This window comes from Marmota monax, unplaced genomic scaffold (assembly GCF_021218885.2).
Source record: "Marmota monax isolate L192 unplaced genomic scaffold, Marmota_monax_Labrador192_F-V1.1 WCK01_AAM20220418_F8-fsc00012, whole genome shotgun sequence".
Taxonomy (NCBI): domain Eukaryota; kingdom Metazoa; phylum Chordata; class Mammalia; order Rodentia; family Sciuridae; genus Marmota; species Marmota monax.
In genome coordinates, this window is record NW_026695227.1 from 12,845,232 (window position 1) to 12,870,737 (window position 25,506).

Sequence of the window (25,506 nt, forward strand, 5' to 3'; positions counted from 1 at the left end):
ACATACAAGAGTGGTTTTAAAACAAAATTCTTTGACACATCTTTGATGGGAGGTGAGATCTGTTTGCTCCCTGTGAACCTGGGCTCTGTAACTACTTGACTATTAGAACACAATAGAGTGCTACTGTCAGTCTCTGCCTCCAGACCCTAAGGAATAGGTTGCTTCCACTTCTTGTTTCTTAGTTCACTCTAGGAACCTAAGTACCATGGGTGAGGAAGCCCGGCTGCCCAGCTGGGAGGATGATTTGGGTATGAACATGCTGTCAGGATATTATGTGAATAAGCCTCCCTGGGAGGGGGCATCTTCCCTACCTTGAGTCCATGGTTCCCATAATTATTTTCAGCATAGCAGGCAATATAGGATGTGAACTTGAAAAACATATTATATGGAAGTTATGTTCTTGGTTTGTTTTAGTCAGCTTTTTTTCCCCCTGTGACTAAAAGTCCCAACCAGAACCACTGCAGAGGAGGAAAAGGTTGTGGGCCACAGTTTCAAAGGTCTCAGTCCATAGAAAACCAGCTCCATTCCTTGGGGCTTGAGGTGAGGCTGACCATCATGGTGGAAAAGTGTGGTAGAGGGAATTAGTTCACATGATGATCAGTAAACAGAGACTGACTCACTCCACTCACCAGGTACAAAATATATATCCCAAAGTCACCCCTGTAATGACCCACCTCCTCCAGCCACACCCTACCCACTTTCAGTTAACTCTATCAGGGATTGATTCATGATTGGATTAAGGCTCTCAGAGCCAGAACACTTCTCCTCTAAACCTTCTTCATTGTCTCACACATGAGCTTTGGGGGGATACCTCATCTCCAAACCATAACATGGTTACTATATTCCTCTTCTAAATCTGAACTCAAATTATTTATTGGCTAACATAAAATACAATGTGTGATGCAGATCAAAATTAGGAGAGTTTTATTACTGACCTTTGTAATTTGGTATTATTGATACCAGTCCATTGGAAATCAGGAACAGGTCCTTATTCCCTGGTGTTGAAGATTAAGCACCCAAGAAACATTGAGGCAAGTATAGAGAGCAGGTTTTATTTAAGAAAGTAATAGAGACAGATTTCTCCAAAGAGAAGTGTGGCTTCAGAGCCAAAAGCCCATGGGAGGAACTGGGTCTTGCTCTTTACAGATCTCAGAAACCCCCTTATCCTCCCTGTACGTGACTGAGAACACAAAGGAGCTCTAGCTGTGAGGTTAATCTTAGCAACTCAGAGTGCCCAGGAGCAGGAGGTTAAGAACCCATTGTTCTCTCCTTGATAACCAGTCGCCATCTTCTCGACTCCCATCATTCATTACCTACACTGACTGTTGGATCTTTGCTCCTACCTCAGTTTGACAGATCTGGTCCACTCAGGCCAGGTGGAGCTGCAGGTGGATAGCTTTCTGGCAAAGAAAGCATGTGGGGGTCAACACTGTGGGCCCATTTTGTAAAATTATTACCTTAACCTCTCGTTCCCACTATTCTTATCTATCTGTCCCATTGCAATATTAAAGCAAAATTTGGCTATCTAGTAATGTATTTACTTGTTATTTAGAGAAATCATTTCTTTTTTTTCAGGACCACAATACAGAGACATATGTAACCTAATTAGGACAGATAATCCTTTCTCAAATAGTTCCAGAAGTTTTATGTTTTCTTGTAGTGCCATAAAATTTAAATAACAGGCTGATAATCTCAAGTGATTAAACATACTGACAATAACATTAACCTGAGAGAAATAAAATATTAGGAAAGTAAATTTCAAAAATATAACAAGCCAGGCATGGTGGCGCATGCCTGTAATTCCAGAGGATTGGGAGGCTGAGACAGGAGGATCATAAGTTCAAAGCCAGCCTCAGCAACAGCGAGGCACTCAGCAACTCAGTGAGACCTTGTCTCTAAATAAAAATACAAAATAGGGCTAGGGATGTGGCTTAGTGGTTGAGTGCCCCTGAGTTCAATCCCTGGTACTATAAAAAATATTGTGTGTATAAAAAAATTTATATTATAATATCTTGTAAAAATATGAATGTATTATGACTATCTCTGCTATGATTTGGATGTGGTCTTTGTGCCCCCAAGGGTTCATGTGTTGGAGCTTTGGTGCTTTGTATAGCAAGGTTAAGAGACGGCATGTTCCTGAAGAGGTCCAGCTTGGTAGAATGTCCTTAGGTCACTGGGACATTAGGTCTTTGGAAAGGATTAAGGTTGTTATCATGAAACATTGAGTTAGTTCTTACAAGAGAGCATTATGAGAGTCTAAATCCTGGATGCTTTTTGGCTTTCTGTTTTGAAAATGTGAATGTCTTCCTCTGGCATACATTCCTACCATTGTGACACCATCTGTCATAAAGCCCTCTCTAGAGGCTGACCCTATGGGATCACCTGATCTTAAATGTTTAGCCTCAAAACTATGAGCTAAATAAATATCTTTTCTCTATAATAAAGTTAACCTGCTTCAGGTATTTTGTTATAGTAACAGAAAATGGACTAATACAATATCTATATAGATATATTTCAAGTTAGCACTTTAATAACCATAGATAATGGAGTGAAGATCACTTTCATTATTTAAGTACAGAGTCATTGGTTTTCTCCCCTGCCCCCAGTTTTAATAAGGAATAATTGACAAATAAAATTGCATATATTTATAATGTACAACTTGATATTCTGATACATATACACATTGTGAAATGATTAAAATAAGTTAATGTCTATCCCTTCACATATTTATTCTTTTGTGGTTAAAACATTTAAGGTCTACTCTCTTCGTAATTTTCAAAGTATGTGATATCTATTAATTACTGTCACCATGTAGTTACTAAGATCTCTGGAACTCATTCATCCTGTTTAACTGAAACTTTGTACCCTTGACTAATATCTCCCTCAATGCCATTATTGTTACTACAAATTTAAAACTTTCTCAGATAGTTAAATATTAATGTCACCTGTACTGGGACTTGAAAGAAAGTGGCAAGAGTAGTACTGCCTGAGAGAACTCTAGCCCTGATACTCTGAAAATGTGGATTCCTCTTCACAGTTAATTAACAGTTAAGCAAATATACCCTACCACAAGAACAGTGTTTACTCTTTCATAATTTCGTTCACTATTTCCTGCCAAAGCTACAGTGCATGCATGTGTGTATTTTTTTTTGAGGGGGGTGCTTAAAATGTTCACCTCTTGTGGGTTATTTAGTCTAGATAAAAGTTCTCATTTCTTTTTCATTGTAATTTAGTTTATTCATCTGTAGATGAGTTTGTTTTCCTAAAGTGAATGTTATTTAACAATGATCATTCAAATGTTAATGAAAAAATTACAATCATTCTAAGGTATTTTTATTTTTTGGTACCAGGGGATTGAACCCTGGTACCAAAAAGTAAACCACTGAGCTATATCCCTAGTTTTTATTTTATTTTTTTATTTTGAGACAGGGTCTTGCTAAGTTGCTTAGGATCTCATCACTTAGTTGCTGAGACTGGCCTTCAATTTATGATCCTCCTGACTCAGACTCCAGTGCCCCTGGGATTACAGGCAGGCACCACTGTACTTGGCTTTAAGATGTTTGTAAATAGGGTGTGGCTTGTAAGCTATAAACGGTAATAATAAAGTGGCAAAGCTCACTGCTATCCAAGACTGCTCAAACATAAAAATCAATCTTATAACTTCCATTCATAGAAAGTTAACAAAATAAAATGCTCTAAACAATTTTTTTTAATAATCCCTGAATAGTCTAGCCTGTATTTGACATATAGGCAACTAATGAAGCAGAGGTGGGTCTCTTTTCTCCAATTTACACACCATCTGAGAGAGACCGAAGACCTGACCAAGAAGGAAGTTTAGGCATTGTGCTGGAATATTCTGCGGTGAGGTAACTGACAAGGAATCTACTGTAAGTCCCATAGCTAAGCCTTTCCCCCTCTTTTCTCTTGCAAAGGCAAAAGGTTATACAGTTTTTAAGAGCATGCTTCACAAAAGTAAGCAATACTTAAGTGTACCATAGTTTTGACGACCAATCCAGGAAATACTTGTGTAGAAGAGCTGAGATATTTTATCGATGAAGCATCAATGAATCAGAGATGCAGATGAAAATTTTCCTGAAACAGTCTTCAAATACAACATCTTCAAAACGACATGTTCTGAGTTGAAACATGTTTTGGATCTAGAAAACTGCTGATCACAGGAGGGAAGTAATTGAAAACACCTGAACTTTACATACCACTTGTGTCATGTGTTTCTATTACAAATCTTTCAGGGAAATAGGTTGGGAGGAAAGTCTGTTAGGGGTGAGATCCCTTATTGGCCATAGTCACCAGAACCCTTCTTGTTGTATGTTTATACTCCCAATGTGAACATAATAATCATCACAAATGGAGAGACAGCTAGAAGAAATTATAAACCGTGAAACAAGTTAACTTTTATTGTACATTCTTACATTCTCTGCTAGTCTTTTCAAAACATCATGACTACCCAGTTTCTATGGTAACCATGAAAAAGAACAACTACATATGTTAACCAACACATGATTCAAAGACAACACTTAATGGCACAAAGAGGCATACAGGTTGATTGACAGTTTCCCCCAAATGTACAAGTCTATCCCTGAATGTCTCAAGAATGAAGAGCTAATGTGATCTGGACAGCCCAGCAGCTAGAAAATATTCTGCATCATCACACAGGTACTTATGTGAATCTCTTTTATATTAGAATAAAATGTACATGATAAATTATTTTGTCAAGCAATGGATGTATTGTTAGATGCTTTAAATTGGAAGATGACTTCTTTTTTTCATCTTGGAAATGCTAGTCAGATTTTATTAGAGGCTTTTTAAAAACTCATTTTAATTATTTTCAAATGTTCAGTTCAATGGCATTAAGTACTTTCACAATGTTGGGCAACCATCACCTATTTCCAGGATTTGTTTTTGTCATCCCACTCTTCCTGCTGCCCCACATCCCTGGCAAACTCTATCATGGTTCCTATCTCTATAAATTTTCTTATTGAGATAAGTAAAAGCATACAATATTTGAGTTTTTTTTTTGTGTGTGTCTGGCTTATTTCATTGAGCATAAAGTTTTCAAGATTTATCCATGTTGTAGTATGTATTAGAATTTCATTCTTTAGGTTTGAATAACATTCCTTGCAATGTAGTCCATATTTCAAAAGGTCCACTCATCTGAAGATGGACCCTCAGATTGGTTTTACCTTGTGTTTATTGTGAATAATACTCTACGAACATTAGTGTTCACATATTTGTTAGAATCCCTTGACATATCTTTTTAAGTAAGTAATTTTTTAGCTCTTGATAGTTGGAAAAAATGAACCATAAAACTCAGTGAGTTTCTATTCGTGGTCAATACTAACAAAGTTTTGGGTTATTTTACTCTTTATTTTTTAAAGCAGATATCTGGGGAAAAATTTTCACTCTGTCTTCCTTCTCATATCACAAGATAGCAGGCACCCCATCTTCCTGCATATGCTATACAAATACACATAAATCAATTTAAAAGGGGTATCTTCTCAGAATCGGAAGCAATCATACTTTCTGACTACATACAGGATCAAAGTTAATAATTGAATATTCCATTATTTTTTTCAACTTCCACACTATAGATAGGCCTAGAATAAGATAGCTATAGAATAAAGAAAAAATAATGGTTAAAAAATAGTTCCATCCCATTATTTGATTAAAATATTTTTTGTTCCTTTCTCATTTCCCATCTGTGGGATTTTTTTTATCTGGTATTATAAGATGGAAGGTGACACTGTTTTGGCTGAATTTGAGATAACTGTGGAAAGGTTAACAAAGTTCCAATTTGTTACTCCATAGAAGTTTCACTCATTGTAGAGATTATCCATGTTGTAGTATGTATTAGAATTTCACTCATTGTTAGTCTCTAAGAATTAGAAAGCTGAACTAATCCACACTTCAATGAGATAGTTTCCAATTGTATAGAATATCTGGGCACAAGATTCGTAATTCCTGATACACTACGCATTGGAAAATGCACCTGTAGAAATAGCAGAAGTTGTAGATCTAACAGTTGGACAGGGTATAAAAGACTAAAATTACATGGTAAGCTTCATGTGAACAAAATGAAGACCATTCTGGTTTGCTTTTGATCAATGATCTTGTTCTCAACTGCTTAGAAAAACAAACTAACTTTACCTCCCTTCTTTAAAAAATGATCACATTTCTTATCTTTTCTGAAACAAATCATTTTCTTGCTGGCTGCTGGCTACCTCTCTTGCATGATGAAGGCTGGCTGTGACATGCCAGGTATCCTCTTGGTGTCCTGAACAAAAATAAAATAATAAAACAAAATGACAACATGGTGAAATACATTTCAGAATGGCAGTATACTGAAATTGTTATAGCAATGTAAAGTTCAGATGTGTACAGTCCATTCACATTAATATTAAATTTCAGACTTGGAATTAGCAGTTCTTTAGCTTATAAATGGATGCAGGACAATCACAGAAGAGAGGGAATTATTTCTGTGACATCTCAACTTTTGCCAAGGTAAAAGGATTTTTTTTTTCCTCCTGCTAACTCAACTCTGTAACATGTGCACTTGTTTAGGTTATGGTTTTCACAATGGTTAATGATAGATGGGGCTTTTTGACTCCTAAGGAACTTGGCTGTTTCATTAGGTGGTTGTGAATACTGTTTGTTTCTGGTATTTAATATGAAGATCAAAATGGTTCTGAGGTAACCAGTTTAGTCGCAACACATTTCTTTTTTGGTATTGGGGAATGAACTCAGGAGCACTTAACCACTGAGCCACCTCTCCAGCCCTTTTTTGTATTTTATTTAGAGACAGGGTTGCTTAGGGCCTTGCTAAATTGCTGAGGCTGGCTTTGAACACACAATGATCCTGCCTCAGCTCCTGAGCTGCGGGGACTACAGGCGTGCACCACCATGCCCAGCAGTAACTCATTTTTTAATGTTCATGATTTTCGTTTCCATTTTGGTAATACTTGAGTAGTACCTAATTATCTTTTCCTTTAAAGATCTAAGTAAAATGTACCCTAAACCTGGAGAAACCAAGTAACATACTTAAAGTGTAATAGAATAAAAGGTAGCTTTGTTTTTCTATGTGCAGTTGGCTTGAGGCGTCTGTTGAAGTCTTAGCAGGAGGCCTCACACCTGAGAGGTCTGTGTTCTGTACCTCCTCTACAGAAGTGGAACTGGAAACATTGGCTACTGTGCTTAGTTTTCTTGAAATTATGGAATGTTTTTTAGTAGCACAGCGTGGAGCCTGGACTTCAGGACTCTTGATTCTTCCCATTAAATCAAACCGCGACATAGTAAGGGTGAAGCTGGGAGGTCAAGAACAAGGAAGGCAACAAACTTGGAAAGAAGATGGTCGCAGAAAACAAATATTGATGATATTCCACGTGACTAAAGAATTTTGAACATTGATACATTACTTTGGGGACTGAGAGGAGTAAAAATGTTATTACTGCAGAGATTGAAACAATATACTACGAAGTATAGATAGAAAACACCAGAAAATGTGAACATTAGGCTTTCAAAATTCCTTTAGCAAAGAACATTAAATATTAATCCCTCATCTTGGGCTGCTAAATTCTGTCTTCTCATTCATAAAACCTGGGCCCAGGAGAAATTTTAATGGAAAGTTCTTGTCAAGGTCCCCAGGCAGAGTTCTTGAATTTTTAAAAGAAGATCCTATGTTTGGACTTCTTGATATGGACCATTCAGAACAGTAAAGATGTGTGATTATGGCTCAGTTCACCAAAGGACTCCATCATCACTACTTCATTAGGAGTGTCTAATACAATGTACAGGAGTTCCTTGTTATGCATGAGTTTGCCATGGATATAATATCCTGTGTTATCAAGGTTTAGTACTTTCTATAGGTTCTAAACAATTGCAGACTCTTCAGGACAGAGCTGTTGATGTATAACAAGACCCAGTTCTTTTCCTTCTTTCTTTTTATTCTCTATCCTACCATCCTCAGTGTCTCCCAGTGATTCTGAGTGTTCATATGGCAGGTGGCAGCCACAAAGGATAATTTCCTGGCTTTCTCAGTGTTTTCTAAATTGTGGAAAGTTTTTTTTCCCCCTACAAAATTGTGTAACATCACCCACTTACACTGCCCATTAGTCACACAATAGAACTCCCACACATTCTGAGCAAAGTACTGAGTAAAGAAAGCATTTAAGAGCTCTGACTCTGACTACACTGTGTGTTTTTAATCAGTGGTTGCATAGAAACATGATTAGCAAAGACCCCTGAGATTGAACTTTGATTTGCCTGTGTTTTGGCATTCTGTTAGGTTAGCAATTTTGGAAGTAAGACCTAAATATTTTTTTGCAGTATAGAGCAGGCTTTAAATTCTCATAGTGGCCAACTCCTCTCATGATGAAAATGTTTTTCTAGTGTCACTTCTAAGTGTGTGGTGTTTTCTCCTTTCAGATAGGTTGGAAATGGGGCAATAAAACAATCTTTAAACTTAATTGGCAGAAGGGTGTGTAAGAACATCAGCTTTAGGCTGAGATTCTAGCCTTAATTGTGCTATTTACTATGTAAGTGGCTTTAGGTAAATTACTTAATCTCTCTGAGCTATAGTTTCTTCAGCCCTAGACTGGAGATGAGGTCAGAACTGCCTAACCTCATAGGCACAAATGAGATGATGTGAAAGCAGTGACATTCTGTACAAGTGTGTAGCATTACAAGTTGCCAGGGAACGCTCATGAATGCCTACAAGAACTGAACCAATGATGGCTTTGTCTCTGAACAGATATGCCAGTCTCAGGAGCTGAGTGCAATTGATAATTGATTCATTGATGGACAGATAGCTAAAATGAATAAAAAAAGAACGTTTGCCCCTGGGGAAGCTTCAGAACTATTCCGAGGGCACATTGATGGTCAATCCTAAAGGTACTTCTTAGAGTGGGGTGGAGAAGACAAAAGGTATCTAAAAATACCTAGAACTTTTCAAAACAGAGAGTATACAAAAAGTAATCAAATCTACCAAAGAATCTGCACGAGAGAGAATCAAAGAACATATCTGTGACCATCACAGTTAAGCAAAGTAATAACTTTGCATGATTAAGAAAGGCTAAACACTTTGCCAAAAATATATTATTCAATATCAAATTAGATGATTCAGAACACTTTTTTTCCCAACCCAAACAAACAAATGCTTGTTTTTGTTTATAATAAAATGCCCCCTTTTCAATTCATCTGCAAGTTCACTATTCAGTAGGATTTACTTCTGGCTACAGAGAGTGAAGGGTGACTGGATGGTAGAAGTGCAGGTTGCTAATGCCTGTGCAAATTTCACATCCTACCCTCTGCGTTTCAACTGCATCCTACTAAGGATTGTGGCAACTGGAGGAAATACCAGTGGAGACAGAATTCAAGACCTTTGGGAACAAGAATTATATCACTGGAAGACAAGGCTGGATTCTCCAACTTTTTGGAGTTTAAATACTTTTTGGAGTAATTTAGTTTTGGTTTTGTGGTTAGTAACTGGTTGATTTTAGTAACTTGTCTCTTGAGTTCTTAAGTGGAATTATTGAAATAAGTTCCTTTACAAGCCCAGTGGCCTTTAAGAAACAAAGAAATCTTTTGAGTAGGGAGTTTTATAGGTTAGATATGAGGTATCCCCCAGAAATCTCATGTGTGAGATAATGCAAAAGTGTTCAGAAGTGACATGACTGGGTTATGAGAGCCTTAATCAACACAGTGGATAAACCACAGATAAGGATTAACTGGGTGGTAAACACATACAGGAAGTGGCTAGATGAAGTAGGTCACTGAGGGTGTGTTTTGGGGGTTTATATTTTGTCCTTTGTTAGTGAAGCTCTTTCTCTGCTTCCTGACAGTCGTGAGCTGAGCTGCTTTCCACCACATTCTTCTACCGTGATGTATAATCTCACTTCAGGCCCAGAGCTATGGAGTCTTCTGACTATGGACTGAACAAAAATAAACTTTTTCTCCTCTAACTTGTTCTTTTCAGGTCTTTTGGTCACAGTGATGAAAAAGCTAACTAAAACAGGAACTAAAATGACCATAGGAACTAAAATGTACTGTTATAGTAGCAGAGTTGTTATTGAGTATTAGAAATTACTGTAGATTTCAGTGTTCATTATGTATCCACCAACAAGGATAGGACAAGGGTCTGGGGCAGGAAGTAAGAGGTGACCTGTCCTTGTTTCCCATTCTTAGAAAGTTTATCATTCAACAGGAAGATAAAAACAGATAAAAACCTAAAACAGGGGTGTTGTGGCCATCACATCTTTAGGAAGTAGGAAGTTCAAGGATTTGATGTTATAGGAGTGAGGAGAGTGAGCTTGTTAAGAGTAAGTGACCTCCGGAAGAACATAAGATGAGGACTAGGGGAAATCTAGGGAGGGACAGGTGAAGGCAATTGAACGGTTCAGCCATCAGAGAAAACCTAAAAAGTTGGTACACACAGGAAGGTGGCTGTAGGGACACAAGAGGCCATTAGTTGTGTGGAGAAGTAAAGTCAATATTAACAAGCTAGAGTTTGGGTGGCAATAGTTTCAGTCTTAAGCCAGGGAATAATCCAAAAGTCAGAAAAAAAGAGCAAGAAAACCATAGCCCACTCACGAATATGTCCTAGAGAAGAACACTGACTGTAAGGATTCCTTGGCTGAAAAATCATCTCGTCATCAGCGTTTGCAAGAATATGAACATAATCACTTAAAAAGCAGAAAACTGCATTTGTTGGGATCTTCCCCAATTACCTAGTAGTTGATATGACCATAAAAAAGTTGATGCAACATAAGAAGTGACGGATTAAGTGATATAAGGTGAACTGGCAACTGAGTAGAGGCAGAGCTCCTCAGCTTCTTCTCATCACCATGTAAACAATATGCAACCACAGGGCATTGGTAGTGTCTTCAGGCAGAAAAGCTTCTGTTATATAATTACAAGTCTATTGACCATAGGAACTAAAATGAACTGTTATATTTGCAGAGTTGCAGAGTTATTGAGTATTAGAAATCACTGTAGATTTCAGTGTTCATTATGTATCCACCAACAAGGATAAGACAAGGGTCTGGGGCAGAAAGTAAGAGGTGACATGTCCTTGTTTCCCGTTCTTAGAAAGTTTATCATTCAACAGGAAGATAAATGGCCCCAAAAGTATTTAACTGGAAATTAGTAACTGCAAGATAAATAAGAACAATCCATGTTCTGATGACTTTTAAAGACATTTCTGTAAATTATTTGTCTTCTTATCTTTCTGCCGAGAAAGTAAATTTGCAATACCATTACTTACCTTTAAAGTTTGAGTTGGTTGTTTATTGCTTTTGTAACTTAGATTTCCTTTTTTTCTTGGTCCCTAAAAATATGGAGGGAAGGACAAAAGTTCAGTCCACTATTCCAAGCACTGGCATTTCACATTAAAACAAATCCTAAACATAGGAATTTTCCTTCATTTGAAAAGAAATCCATGGTTTGAGGATCATATTTAATGGAATCTTGAACCAAGTAGCTTGAAAACTACTTGGAAAATATCATTTATTATTAAGTCCAAGTTTTCAGTGAATCATTTAAAAATAATTTTAAAAATATATTTTAAGACATAATTAATGAAAATCTTGAGGAGAAAATGTCCATCTGGAAGATCTGTGTCTATATCTATATAAACAAGAGGTTTGTAGAATAATCTGACCAGCCTATAAAATTCCTGAAATGCTTTCTACACTTAGACCTACCATAATAGCATAGGAGTTAGGGAAGGGAGGTGGAGGAATCGGGCTGACTTATAAGGGATCCATAAAGAATTCAATGGACAGAAGGGGATGCTGTCTCACCTGCCATTTTTAGTCAACTCTACCCTGGTGGGCAAAGTGACTAATGTGATGGTCTTCCTCACTCCCATATATAGTGGTCCCTGGGTATCCATGGGGATTGGTTCCAGTTCCCCCTGTCCCCATCCCCAGAGATGCTCAAGTCCCTTATATAAAATGGTATAGCATTTGCATATAATCCCCACACACGTCTTCCTGTATACTTAATCATTTATAGATTGATTATAAAATACATAATAATGTGTAAATGCTTTGTAAATAATAGTTGTACTTTGTTGTTTAGGGAATAATGACAAGAAAAATGCCTGTACATGTTCAATAGAGATGCATTTTTTTTCAGAATATTTTTGATCTACTGTTGGTCATATCTGTGGATGCTGAAACTACAGATATGGAAGGATTATTTTACTTAAGTAGGGATTAAAAGGATTTTGTATAAATATAACTTTCACAGCTGGGAGTAGTGGCACATGCCTGTAATCATAGCTACTTAGGAGGCTGAGGCAGGAGTATTCCCCTTGCAGGCCAGTTTGGTCAACTTAGCAAGACCCTATTCTCAGGGATGCAACTCAGTGATAGAATGTCCCTGGCTTAAGTCTCCAGAATCTATCTCTCTTCTCTCTTCTCTCTCTCTCTCTCTCTCTCTCTCTCTCTCTCTCTCTCTCCATATATATTTATATATTTACATACACACACATAGTACACACATGCACCACATGTAGTTTTTACATATGAAACTAGTATATCAAACTGAAATAGTGTTTAATTGAATGACCCTAATTTCAGATTACTGCTAAATCAGATATGAGCTCTTATATTATTCTTATAAAATAAAAGACAAGAAAGCAAAATAATATTCTAAGTACAGATAACAATTAGCTACTTTGGAAAAACCAAAACCAAAGCAGGACTAGTTCCTCAGCACTCCTAACCCTTTATTTTTCTATGCAAACTTGGTATTATCAAGTTAAATTGTCACGGTTTGATTACAAAGAAAGATCATCTGAAAGCCACATGTGAAAATGTGATCTGCAAGGAAGATTAACTATAACTTGGTGTTTTTGGTTGACAGTCATTTGCTTAGCCCCCTAATAGGTTCCTTAATCTAATGAATCAGGATTGTCTTTCGTATTTACAGTATAAACTTTCTGAATAGGAAGTTATTAATCTGGAATATAAACAGGATTCTCAGATATTTTCCTTACCTAGGAAGTGGTTAGATACAAGAAGAGTGGGGCTCATTACTTCTCGTCTTCCAGAGCAATTTGTTGGCATAAAATACACCTTGTAAATATTTTATGTATGTCCTTCCAGACAGAGTAGCCTGAGGATGAGGGTTTTGAATTGCACCCTGAAATCACGTTCCTCAAGAAACAAAGTGCTATAGAGCTGATAACATTTATTTAAAATTCTCATCTATAAGTTCTTGAAGTTTAATGACAGGATTATCAGTAGTAATACTATTTATCTATTTAAATTCAGTGGATGATGGCAATTTATTAGGTAATTTGGACCTGAAATATTTAGCATCTAGCTAATTTAATCTCAGTACTCTGATTTCCTGAAATAGTATTTTTTAATTGTGTGAGGAAATGGATAATTAATGCATATATTTCCATAAATGAAGCTACAATCTTTCATAATGAAAGGGCAATTTAAAGTACTCATTTTGTAACAGTGATTTTTTTTTTTATTTGGACATGACATTACCTCATTATTTTGTTATTAGGACTTCTAACTTAGAATTCTTTATTAGGTTGTTAAAGAAACATTTCAGCCACAAAAAGAAGCACATAAATGATGTTCTCACTTGTCTGTTCTTTAAAAAATAGTGCTGTAGAAATATAATGATGTTCAATCTAAATTATCTGAAAGCAACAGAAGAGGAAAGCCGTTATCTTCAAATACAAGATGTAACAAAATTTTCCTTCACGTGGAAGTTCCTAATTTTTGGGACCATTATTTGATAATGGAACATGGGCAGAACTTGTTGGCATTTTGAAATGTTCCCTCAAGTTATTATTTTCTATTCAATTTGAGAGTAAGCAGTCCAAATAATTATTCTTTTCTGGTCCACAGAATAGTCAGATGCTTGTGTTTTGTTTTGTTAAATCTGGAACAAGACAGGGATGCCCTCTCTCACCACTTCTGTTCAACATAGTTCTCGAAACACTGGCCAGAGCAATTAGACAGACGAAAGAAATTAAAGGCATCAAAATAGGAAAAGAAGAACTTAAATTATCACTATTTGCAGATGACATGATTCTATACCTAGCAGACCCAAAAGGGTCTACAAAGAAACTATTAGAGCTAATAAATGAATTCAGCAAAGTGGCAGGATATAAAATCAACACGCATAAATCAAAGGCATTCCTGTATATCAGCGACAAAGCCTCTGAAATGGAAATGAGGACAACCACTCCATTCACAATATCTTCAAAAAAAATAAAATACTTGGGAATCAACCTAACAAAAGAGGTGAAAGACTTATACAATGAAAACTACAGAACCCTAAAGAGAGAAATAGAAGAAGATCTTAGAAGATGGAAAAATATACCCTGTTCATGGATAGGCAGAACTAACATCATCAAAATGGCGATATTACCAAAAGTTCTCTATAGGTTTAATGCAATGCCAATCAAAATCCCAAAGGCATTTCTTGTAGAAATAGAGAAAGCAATCATGAAATTCATATGGAAAAACAAAAGACCCAGAATAGCAAAAACAATGCTAAGCAGGAAGTGTGAATCAGGCGGTATAGCGATACCAGACTTCAAACTATACTACAGAGCAATAGTAACAAAAACAGCATGGTACTGGTACCAAAACAGGCGGGTGGACCAATGGTACAGAATAGAGGACACAGAAACCAATCCACAAAACTACAACTACCTTATATTTGATAAACGGGCTAAAAGCATGCAATGGAGGAAGGATAGCATCTTCAACAAATGGTGCTGGGAAAACTGGAAATCCATATGCAACAAAATGAAACTGAATCCCTTTCTCTCGCCATGCACAAAAGTTAATTCAAAATGGATCAAGGAGCTTGATATCAAATCAGAGACACGCCGTCTGATAGAAGAAAAAGTTGGCTACGATCTACATACTGTGGGGTCGGGCTCCAAATTCCTCAATAGGACACCCATAGCACAAAAGTTAATAACTAGAATCAACAAATGGGACTTACTCAAACTAAAAAGTTTTTTCTCAGCAAAAGATACAATAAGAGAGGTAAATAGAGAGCCTACATCCTGGGAACAAATCTTTACTCCTCACACTTCAGATAGAGCCCTAATATCCAGAGTATACAAAGAACTGAAAAAATTAGACAATAAGAGAACAAACAACCCAATCAACAAATGGGCCAAGGACCTGAACAGACACTTCTCAGAGGAGGACATACAATCAATCAACAAGTACATGAAAAAATGCTCACCATCTCTAGCAGTCAGAGAAATGCAAATCAAAACCACCCTAAGATACCATCTCACTCCAGTTAGATTGGCAACCATTATGAAGTCAAACAACAACAAGTGCTGGCGAGGATGTGGGGAAAAGGGTACACTTGTACATTGCTGGTGGGACTGCAAATTGGTGCAGCCAATTTGGAAAGCAGTATGGAGATTTCTTGGAAAGCTGGGAATGGAGCCACCATTTGACCCAGCTATTCCCCTTCTCGGTCTATTCCCTAAAGACCTAAAAAGAGCATGCTACAGGGACACTGCTACATCGATGTTCATAGCAGCACAATTCACAATAGCTAGACTGTGGAACCAACCTAGATGCCCTTCAATGGATGAATGGATAAAAAAAATGTGGCATTTATACACAATGGAGTATTACTCTGCATTAAAAAATGACAAAATCATAGAATTTACAGGGAAATGGATGGCATTAGAGCAGATTATGCTAAGTGAAGCTAGCCAATCCCTAAAAAACAAATGCCAAATGTCTTCTTTGATATAAGGAGAGTAACTAAGAACAGAGTAGGGTCGAAGAGCATGAGAAGAAGATTAACATTAAACAGGGATGAGAGGTGGGAGGGAAAGGGAGAGAGAAGGGAAAATGCATGGAAATGGAAGGAGACCCTCAGAGTTATACAAAAGTACATACAAGAGGAAGTGAGGGGAAGGGGAAAAATAATATAAGGGGGACAAAGGAATGTCAGTAGAGGGGGCAGAGAGAGAAGAGGGGAGGGGAGGGGAGGGGGGATAGTAGAGGATAGGAAAGGCAGCAGAATACAACAGACACTAGTATGGCAATATGTAAATCAATGGATGTGTAACTGATGTGATTCTGCAATCTGTATATGGGGTAAAAATGGGAGCTCATAACCCACTTGAATCAAATTGTGAAATATGATATATCAAGAACTATGTAATGTTTTGAACAGCCAACAATAAAAAATTAAAAAAAAATTTCTATATAGTGATTCAAACAATTTCAAGTTATTGAATAATAATGCCATATATACAAATATAATATTGGCTAATATTCTGCCAAGTCATAGAAATATGATATTAGACATTCCAAATTCCTCTTCTGAAAAAAAATTAAACTATGAAATACGAACAGGGATGAACAGAACAGATACTGATCTGAAGACAAAATTTATATCAAACCTGTATTGGAAGTAATTTCTTTTCTTTCTTTTTTTTTTTTTGTCTTGTTTAGTAGTACTGGGGGTTGAACCCAGGGTGCTTTACCACTGAGTTAGGTTGATAAGGCTGGCCTTGAGCTTGTGATCTTCCTACCTTAGCTTCCCAAGTAGCTTGGATTACAGACAAGTGCCATCACACCTGACAATTTCTTATGGAAAAAAAAATACTGTGATCTCAAGATAGAAAAGCCAGATCCATTGAAGTGTAATGAGCAATTGTCCACAGTCCGATTTAAATAAATTTCCATAATTGTTATCTTAATATAGAGCTTACACTGATGAGATACATCCTCATTTCATTCCTGCGTTAGGCTATCTATGTTCTAGTTTCATTGATTTTCTAACAGGTTGGCTTTTGCAATGGGGTTCTGTAACCTTCAGAAACAAAGAGAAATGATTATAATTATTACTATAATAACATCTACACTGAAGTTAGGAGTGCTGTAGGGTCTCCAATTAAAACAAATCCCACTGCACTGTACAACATGGATCACAGATGATAGGCAAATGCATTAAAAGTGTGCAGTAAAGTGCATTCAGTAATCAACTCTAATGTCTGTCAAATACTATTTTCAGACTCATTTCTTCCATAACCTGAGGTACAGAAGGAGACTGACAAAGTTGTCCAAGATCTGCAAACTAATTTCTGTAAGAAAGCCTGTGCTTCTGGGTCTAGGAACAAAACTGTCAATACTGGGCAAACATATCAGCTTTGGGAAAGGGCCCAATCCTTCCTTAGTGTGGTTCTTTTCATGTTGCACTCAGTGCCAGGCCTTTGTGCTCAACTAGCTCCAGGTGCATACTTTTCTACCAAAATGTCTGTCTTGTCTATCTTTTCAAATTTTATTATGAAAAATTTCAAACACACAGAAAATATCAATGAATAATACAACCATATTTGTATATTTAACACCCATATTCAGCCATTAATATTTTACCATATTCACATTATATGTCTGTACTTACACACCAACCCATTAGTAAGTATGTAAAAATTTCTGTATGAATCTAAGAACAACCAACATGCAATTAACACACCTAACAAAATAACTCGATGTCTAATGCTCATTTTATATTTAAATTTACCTAATTGTCTTAAAAACGTCTGTTCTAACTGTGATTTTTGCTTTCTTTTTAACCAGGAGCCTATTAAGTGAAACTAAATCTTAAGTGGCAGCAATGTTGTGTGGGCCATCTGGCTCAGATACAATGATCCAACTTAACAATGGCTTAAACAAGATTGTTTCTCTCTCATTTAACATCCTGGAGATGTGCCAAAACAGGGCACTTAAGGTGGCTCTTCTGTCCTCAACACATGGCTTCATCTCTGAGTTGAAGAAGGCAGCTCCAGACCCTGCTATCATTGCCACAGAGAAAACACAGGGGAGCTAAAACTCCAAGAACATGATCCAGATGTTGCATACAAAATTTCTATCCACATTCCATCATATAGAATGTTGGCACATGGTTCTGCTAGCTGCAGCAGAGGTGAGAAAAACAGTTTTTATTCTTGGTGTCAATGTGTCCAGGTTTTCCTTGGCCTCTGGGTCCTGTGCCTAAACAAGCAATGGTTTGGGGGCACCAATTAGCCATCTCTACCACAAGGTATTCCTGGAAATGGCAGAACTATATGACAAACTATATTATAATGAACTCCTAATACATTGTAATGCAGTAATAGATTTATTCTATTCTTTTCCTACACTAAATAAGTTTCATATCATTAATGTTTGTTTTGAGCGATTTTAATCAATGTACTTCTTTCTTGTCAGGGTATAAGCTATCAGTGTTTATTACTATAACAATGCTTTCTTCCTTTTCTCTTTTTGTCATCAAAAATTTAAAAATAATTTTTAAGTATAACATACATGCAAGAAGGTTCACAAATCATGATTGCACAGCATTTTGAAAACATGACATGTACTAGTAAATACTACTCAGATCAGGAAATGAAGCACTGTCAATATTCTAGATGCACTGTCTGGTACCTTTCAAGTACTCCTTCTTTTTCTTGGAGATGATTACTATTCTGGTCTCTGACACCATGGTTCAGTTTTGTATGTTTCTGAATTTCACATACATGGGATTACTCAATACACATTCCTTTCAGTATGACATCTGTTACTCGAAATTATGCCCATGAACTTCATTGACATTCTTGCATGTAGCAATAGTTCATTCATTTTCATTATGTATAAATAATTTATAATTTATCCATTATATTGTTGATGAACAATGGATTGCTTCTAGTTTTAGTGTATTGCAAATACAGTTGCTTTGACCATTATTGTGTCTTTTGGCATTGTGTTCTTCTCATCCAGGTTTTTGTTTTTGTTTTTAAATTACGATCATCTACTGAACCTCATAGACTCTCTCCCTGGAGGTGGGTTGGGGGGAATCCTGTAGGCACACATTTTTTACTAAGTTTAACAGGTTCATGGACTTCTGGGGGAATACATTCCCAGATCCCAGGTTAATAACACCAACTCAAAAAGCTTTATTTATGGGACTTTATGATTGAAAGTGAATCAGAATTTGGGATTAATACTGTTGTTTTGGGAAAAGATGGGTATTTTTAGTACAGCATAACTTGTAAGATGTATTTTTCTTGCTTGATGAAAAAATAAAATACATTTTTTCTCCAAGCTTCAAGAATCTTACATACTTATGCGGTCATGCTGTTCTTTTGATCCATTTGTTAGTTCAACAGATATTTATCAGGAACTGTGGAAGACGCTGAGCTACAGTAAATGTGATTGGTTTACAATACTTTTTTTTTTTTAAGAGCCTTGCTTGAAGATCTGAATCTGAAGGTTTTTAAAAACACACACATTCCTTGCTCTCCAGTGTAATAAATATCCTTTTGATTTACCTGGGGCTGGATCAGGTCTGGTTGACTGACACCTGGGCTGTCTCTCCAAGTTGCTTCCAGTAGTGCACATGTTGTACGGGTCAATCAGGGGACAGTAAGGATGTGCAGGAACAGAGGGACTGTGGCCCCAAGGGCTTCTATTGGGGAAAAGACTCGGTGGGATTTCCTTTTCTCTGAGAAAGAAAATTATAAATTTAACCCAAAAGGTATGTTATGCTGTGGCACTAGTGTTGACAGTGTAATTAAAGTGAAAATATGATTCAAAACCAAGAAAACATGGCTTTTCTAGACTTTGTAGGCAGAATATTTATTATACAACCAGAAATATTTGCATACAAATGAATGACATTCTGAACCTCTTGATCCAAGATTAAATGCCTAAGTGATATATATCTCTCTCTCCTCCTAAGCACTGCTAAAGACCTGGGGACAATCTCACCTCTTCACCCTGGCAGCATCCTTTCCCTGAATAACAGTGTGAAGGAAAAATTAAGTGGCTTGGTCTCAACATGACCCACTGAAGACTGTCAGCCTTCATTGCTACAAGTATAAAACTTCTCCCTCTGTTTTTATGATTCTCACATGGCTCCTATTCAAAACAGTTTCTTAACCATGGTTGACATATTACTTATTCATCACATATCTTTCACCCAGTCATTCCCATGTGTTCAGTTACTAATTTTTGGATCACCCAATAGAACAAACAAAACAAAATATCCTTTACCTCTTAATAAAAGGTGGACTTTGTTCTACTAGACATGTTGAGGTATCTCCCTTAGATTGATCTTGGTTTTCTTTAGTTACTGCAGCTGCAGGTGTGGTCCACTGAAAAACATGCTTTCTGAATGTTGGAGTTACGACTGAACATCTGTCAAATTCAATGTCAGTCTCCAATTTTTCCCATGCTTGCTTCCAGTGAATAGGAGTGTACCAAGCAATAGCCTAATGAAAACGATTTATTAATAGTAAATGTTATTGGAATGATACATTTTTAATGTCACAGACTCAGTGCCATATAATTTATTTTTTAAAATAAGGTTTATTATGTATATTTGAAGTTTACAATATAATGTTATGGGATATGTATGGATAGTAAAATGGTTACCATCAGACAGCAAATTAACTATCATTTCATGTAATGGCTTTTTCTATGAAAACAGCAACTATATTTCACTTATTTAATACATTTTGTCCCATCATGCCATAAAACTATAGTATATAATTTATTATATAATTAATCTGTAAGGTAATTATAATGATATAAAATACAGTATTATTTATATAATATATAAGCTATAAGTTATCATTTTCAACATATTTTAATGTATCTGTCAAATTCATTGAAGTATTTTCAGAATTGAAAACTTGGGATTTAATAATGGGTTAACAAAAATAACATTACAAATAAATACAAGTTTACTGTAGTCCTCATGTTTTATATTAAATCTCTTGATTTTTTCATCCTATATATATTCTTTAATTTATATTTTATATTCTTTATATTCTTTGATTTATCTCTCCCCCTGGTAACTAGAATCCATCCGTGTGTGGCAAATGACAAGATCCTTTTTTTTTAAGGCTGAATAATATTCCTCTGTGTGTGTATGTGTGTGATATTTTCTTCATCTATTTGTTAAGGGGCATTTGTTTCCATATCTTGGTATTATGAATAGTTCTGCAATAAACATGGAGTGTAGATAACTTATTAAGTGGTGATTGCATGTCCTTTGGGTATACATCTGGAAGAGGGATTGCTGGGTCATGTGGTAGTTGGTTTTTAATTTCTAAAGGTACCTCCACACTATTTTCCATAATGGCAGTGCCAATCTACATTCCCACCAGCTGTGTAATAGGTTTCCCTTTTCTCACACCTTTACCAACATCAATCTCTTGCTTTTTGATAATAGTCACCTGTATAGGTGGAAGGTAGTATCTTATAGTGGTTATTAGTTGCATTTCCCTGATGGTTAGTGATGTGGAACACCTTTTCATAAATATATTGGGCACTTTTATGTCTTCTTTGGAGAAATGTCTGTTTAGATACTCTGCCCATTTTTAAACTGTATTATTTGTTTTTTTGCTATTGGGTTATAAGAGTTCTTTATAAATTTTGGCTATTAACCTCTTATCACATTATGATTTGCAAATATATTTTCCCAATCTATAAGGTGCCATTTTAATTTTTTGATTGTTTCCTTTGCTGTGCAGAAGCTTTTTAGTTTGCCATGGTCCTGTTTATTTGTTTTTGTTTTTGCAGCCTGAGCTTTTGGTGTGATATCCAAAAAATCATAGCCAAAGTCAATGTCCAGGACCTCTCCCACTATGTTCTCTTTTAGGAGTTTTATGGTTTCAGGTCTTACATTAAGGTATTCTATCCATTTTGAGATGATCTTTATGTATGCCATAAAATAAGATGCAACATAATTTAAAAACCAATCTGTATAATGTCATTTACCTACTGTGTGTGGATTAGTGAATTACTTAATGAAGGATCTAGGAAGATATCTGCTTTTACTTGCCAGTTCTTCATAATCTCAATCAGGTCAGCCACATATTATCTTGGACTGTGTTCTCATATATAAAATGGGGAGAGTAGCAGTGGGGCATTGCTTTACAAGAGTATTTGAAATTCATTTAAGCTACTGAATTTCATAACTATAAAGAACTGTGCAGAAAGTAGTTGAAATATTCATAAGTTAAAACTTTAAACATTTACAACATTATACGTATATCCATATTTTGAGATGGAGAAATAGATAGTAAAACCAAAGGCATGGAGAAGAACACATGTTTTCCAGCTAGAATCCTAAGTGAGAGTTAGGAAGTCCCATGAACACTAAAGCTGGAGTTTGCTTTAGTTTCCTGAAGCATTTGGACAATGAATATGTGCAAAAATTACTCAGGAAATTCCTGCATAGTGACCAACAATTATATCTTTATTCAACAAGAGAAAATTAAGCATCAAAATGAACCCCAATGCTCTACTTATTCTTGTGATCTGTTTTTAGTTTATACAATTACAGGTTTCTGCTTTATGCTGTTATCATTTAAAAAAGCCTCTGGTTGGCCTGACAAATTAAATAGACATAAAGATAACATCAAGCAAATTGGGTGAGGCTACGAAAAATGAATGAGGACATGTAATATTTTTAAAAGTTTGTTTTTATGAACAACAGCAAGAAAATCCCAGAGTTGCGGCAGATCATCAGTTTGAGATCCTCCCTCTTTTAATAGCTGAGACATACACATTTATTTTGAAAATAAATTTGTGATCATTTTAGTGTGATCTTTCTTAATTACATTGCATGCCTTTCCTAGGCAAGAGCAATATTTTATTTCTCCCTGAATTGTAAAGACTTAAAAATATCTGATGACTATAATGATACTGTGATAAAATGGAAACTCCCCTCTTGAATGTTGGTCTTAGGAATACTGTAGGCTATTTTCAGTACTACATAAAAATTCTTAAAATATGTGATTTTTAAAAAAATTCTGTCATTTTACTAATCATAAAACCTGGAGCAAGACATCTAACTTTCCAAGTCCTGTTTCCCTCCTTTGTAAAATACTTGAATTACTGAGAATCAATAAAATAGTGTATCTATAAAGAGGTCTTCAGTGAGTTGCCTACGAGGGATCTGTTCCACATCTGGATCTCCAATGCAGAATGATGGACTGGGAAAATACCACTGAACAAACCTAAGACATCCATCCATGGGTTGTATGTGGTCATTGCGCATGGAAGCCTAGTGGATAGAAACATCTGGTGTCTGGGAATTACCAGTGGACATTTTCTTGGTCAGTTGCCCAGGGACAATGCGAATTTCTATTCTGCTCTGCCATGGTCCACACAGCATCTGAGATGGGTGTGACCTGCCAAGATGTCAATCAACCTGCCAACTGTCAGACATCAGGAAGCAAGACTCCACCCCTGTAACTTTATCCCTGCCTTTGCTGTACCCCCTTAAATAAAGCACCAGAGCCATCTTTTCTGTATCTAGTTCCAGCGCCCTTGTGGACTAGATCTATCAGGGGCTTTGCTTTTCTAAATATATTTCTGAATATTTGTGTTTTGCTATTCACTAATTATTTGAGACTTTAAGTTTTAGGGTGGCTTACATTCTCCTGGGCAGGAAGAAGAACTCCCCAGTGAGATGGTGGCCATCGCCCCCATTAGACATCTATTAGTTTGTCGGCATAGAGTGCAGGGGCTATAAATCCTGTGGGACAACAGTGTACCTGGTAGAAAAAGTCTAGCCCTTTTTTAAAATCCATATATTCATAGACTATTAGTGATTATATCATATAATCTCTTATTTTACAGATGAGAAAATAGAAGGAAAATTGCATAATTAATTCATGGAAGAGCAAAACTAAAATCTACTTTTATACTACACCCTAAAGTTTGTAGTTATATTAAATTTTAACTTTTGTCATATCAGTAACTCAAAAAAAGTAGTCTAAATCAGGGGCTGGATTTGTAGCTCAGTGGTAAAGTGCTTGCCTAGCATGTGTGAGGCACTGGGTTCGATTCTTAGCACTGCATATAAATAAATAAAATAAAGGTCATTGACAACTAAAGAAATATTTTTTAAAAAGTAGTCTAAATCATACTTTACTTAGGTTTCTTTTAAAGGTTGACTTCTAATGTAACTTCTCTTTTTAAAATAGTATTATGCAAGTTCAGAAACAGGATATATTTAGGTCTGTGTAAGTTTCTTTTGTTGTAGACAGAAGATGGCTGGCTCTGTGACTTTCCCCAAAGATGGATTTTATATATATATACACACACATTATTATAGTTAGATAGCTAGGAAAAAAGAACTTTGTGTTTATATTAGAGTTTCAAGTTGATTTAAAATTACATGTCAGCTTGTTTTGTGGGAATATTTTCTAGATGAATTAAATACTACTTATTGCTTTACTATGAGTGGCATATTCCAACGGGATGTGACTCTAGGGGGAAAAAGTCTTGCTAAGGTCTGAAGGGAAGGAAGGATTTAATAGGTAAAAAAGGTGAGGAAGAGAATCTCTGAAGGAGCAAAGCATGTGCAAAGGCTCTGTGGCTTGAAGAAGCAGTGAGAACTGGGGAATGAATGTAATGAAGGACAGAGTGGTTAGAACAGACAGCATGAGGAGGACAGTGAGGGAGGTGGAATTGGGCAAGATCCCTCTCAGATTAAGGGCAGCTGGGCAAACTCCCTCTCACAGACTCAGGACAAGTGTTTCTTCCTGTGAACAATTTTCCTGACACTCCTTTGTTGACATCTGTGACATGGGCTGTCATGCTCTGTGCACATATTTCTCTTTAAGTACTGTTTCACAGCATTGCAATTATTTCTGGCTAATTCAATTTCTACTTTAAAAAAATTCTGTGTCTCCTAAGGAAAAGGACTATATCACATATAGTTCTACATCACATGCCACCCTGCCTGACAGATAACATATGTATGTAAATATCTTCAAAATAAACCAATCAAAGTAGTTCAAACCAGCAAGTAAAACAGTCTAAGGACACAGTCTAATTCAGTGGCAGGGAATGTCAATTTATAAGGTGCACATTCCAGGAGCTCAGGGACTTGGTCTGTCTGATTCAGCACCCATCACCTGGAACAGTGCACACCTAAGCAGAAGCCACAAACCTGGTTACGAAGTGGATACATGTGATGAAAGTTCTGAGCTGGGATCTCCCTTCATCCTAATCTGGGCTCTACTAACGATTTCTCATGAGGCTGAGGAAATAACTTAGCTTGCATAATTTTTTTCTTCCCAAATAGTGAAAATTATTATCAGTAGTATAAAATTCAATTCTAACCCATAAAGGGACTTAGAGTGGACTGAATAAAGTCTGCTAAATGACATCTGGTGAGTGCTCTCCCCATCTAATGAAAACTGATCTCACAGAAAGGCATAAAATGGCTCTTAATAAATTAGCCAAGTATTCTAAAGGGAAAGTCCAGTGGTGATGGAGCAAGAAAGAAGCTGAGAGAATCCGATCAATACATTGTGTGGGTTAGTAGTTATAAGACACCATGAGACCAAGGATAAGAAAAAAAGGCAAATATTTAAGAAAAATCTAACCATTTTGAAAAAAGAATAACTTTGTTTTCATATAAACATACCTTTAAATTTTATTAGTATGTCAGTGGATATATATTTAT

The 25,506-nt window shown here is 36.3% G+C and overlaps 1 protein-coding gene across 16 annotated transcripts in view; it reads right to left on the reverse strand.

Moving 5' to 3' along the window:
- Nucleotides 1-4,400: 4,400 nt before the first annotated feature.
- Nucleotides 4,401-25,506, reverse strand: part of Lmntd1 (lamin tail domain containing 1) — a 340,293-nt gene continuing 319,187 nt past the window's right edge. For all 16 annotated transcript variants that reach the window (XM_058576414.1, XM_046435441.2, XM_058576413.1 and 13 more), the window contains 4 exons: nt 20,070-20,287; nt 19,346-19,518; nt 11,276-11,338; nt 4,401-6,292 (listed from right to left, as the gene is read on the reverse strand). In XM_058576414.1, coding sequence (XP_058432397.1) covers nt 11,298-11,338; nt 19,346-19,518; nt 20,070-20,287 — 432 coding nt within the window. In that variant the 3' untranslated portion in view covers nt 4,401-6,292; nt 11,276-11,297. The remainder of the gene's footprint in view (nt 6,293-11,275; nt 11,339-19,345; nt 19,519-20,069; nt 20,288-25,506) is intronic.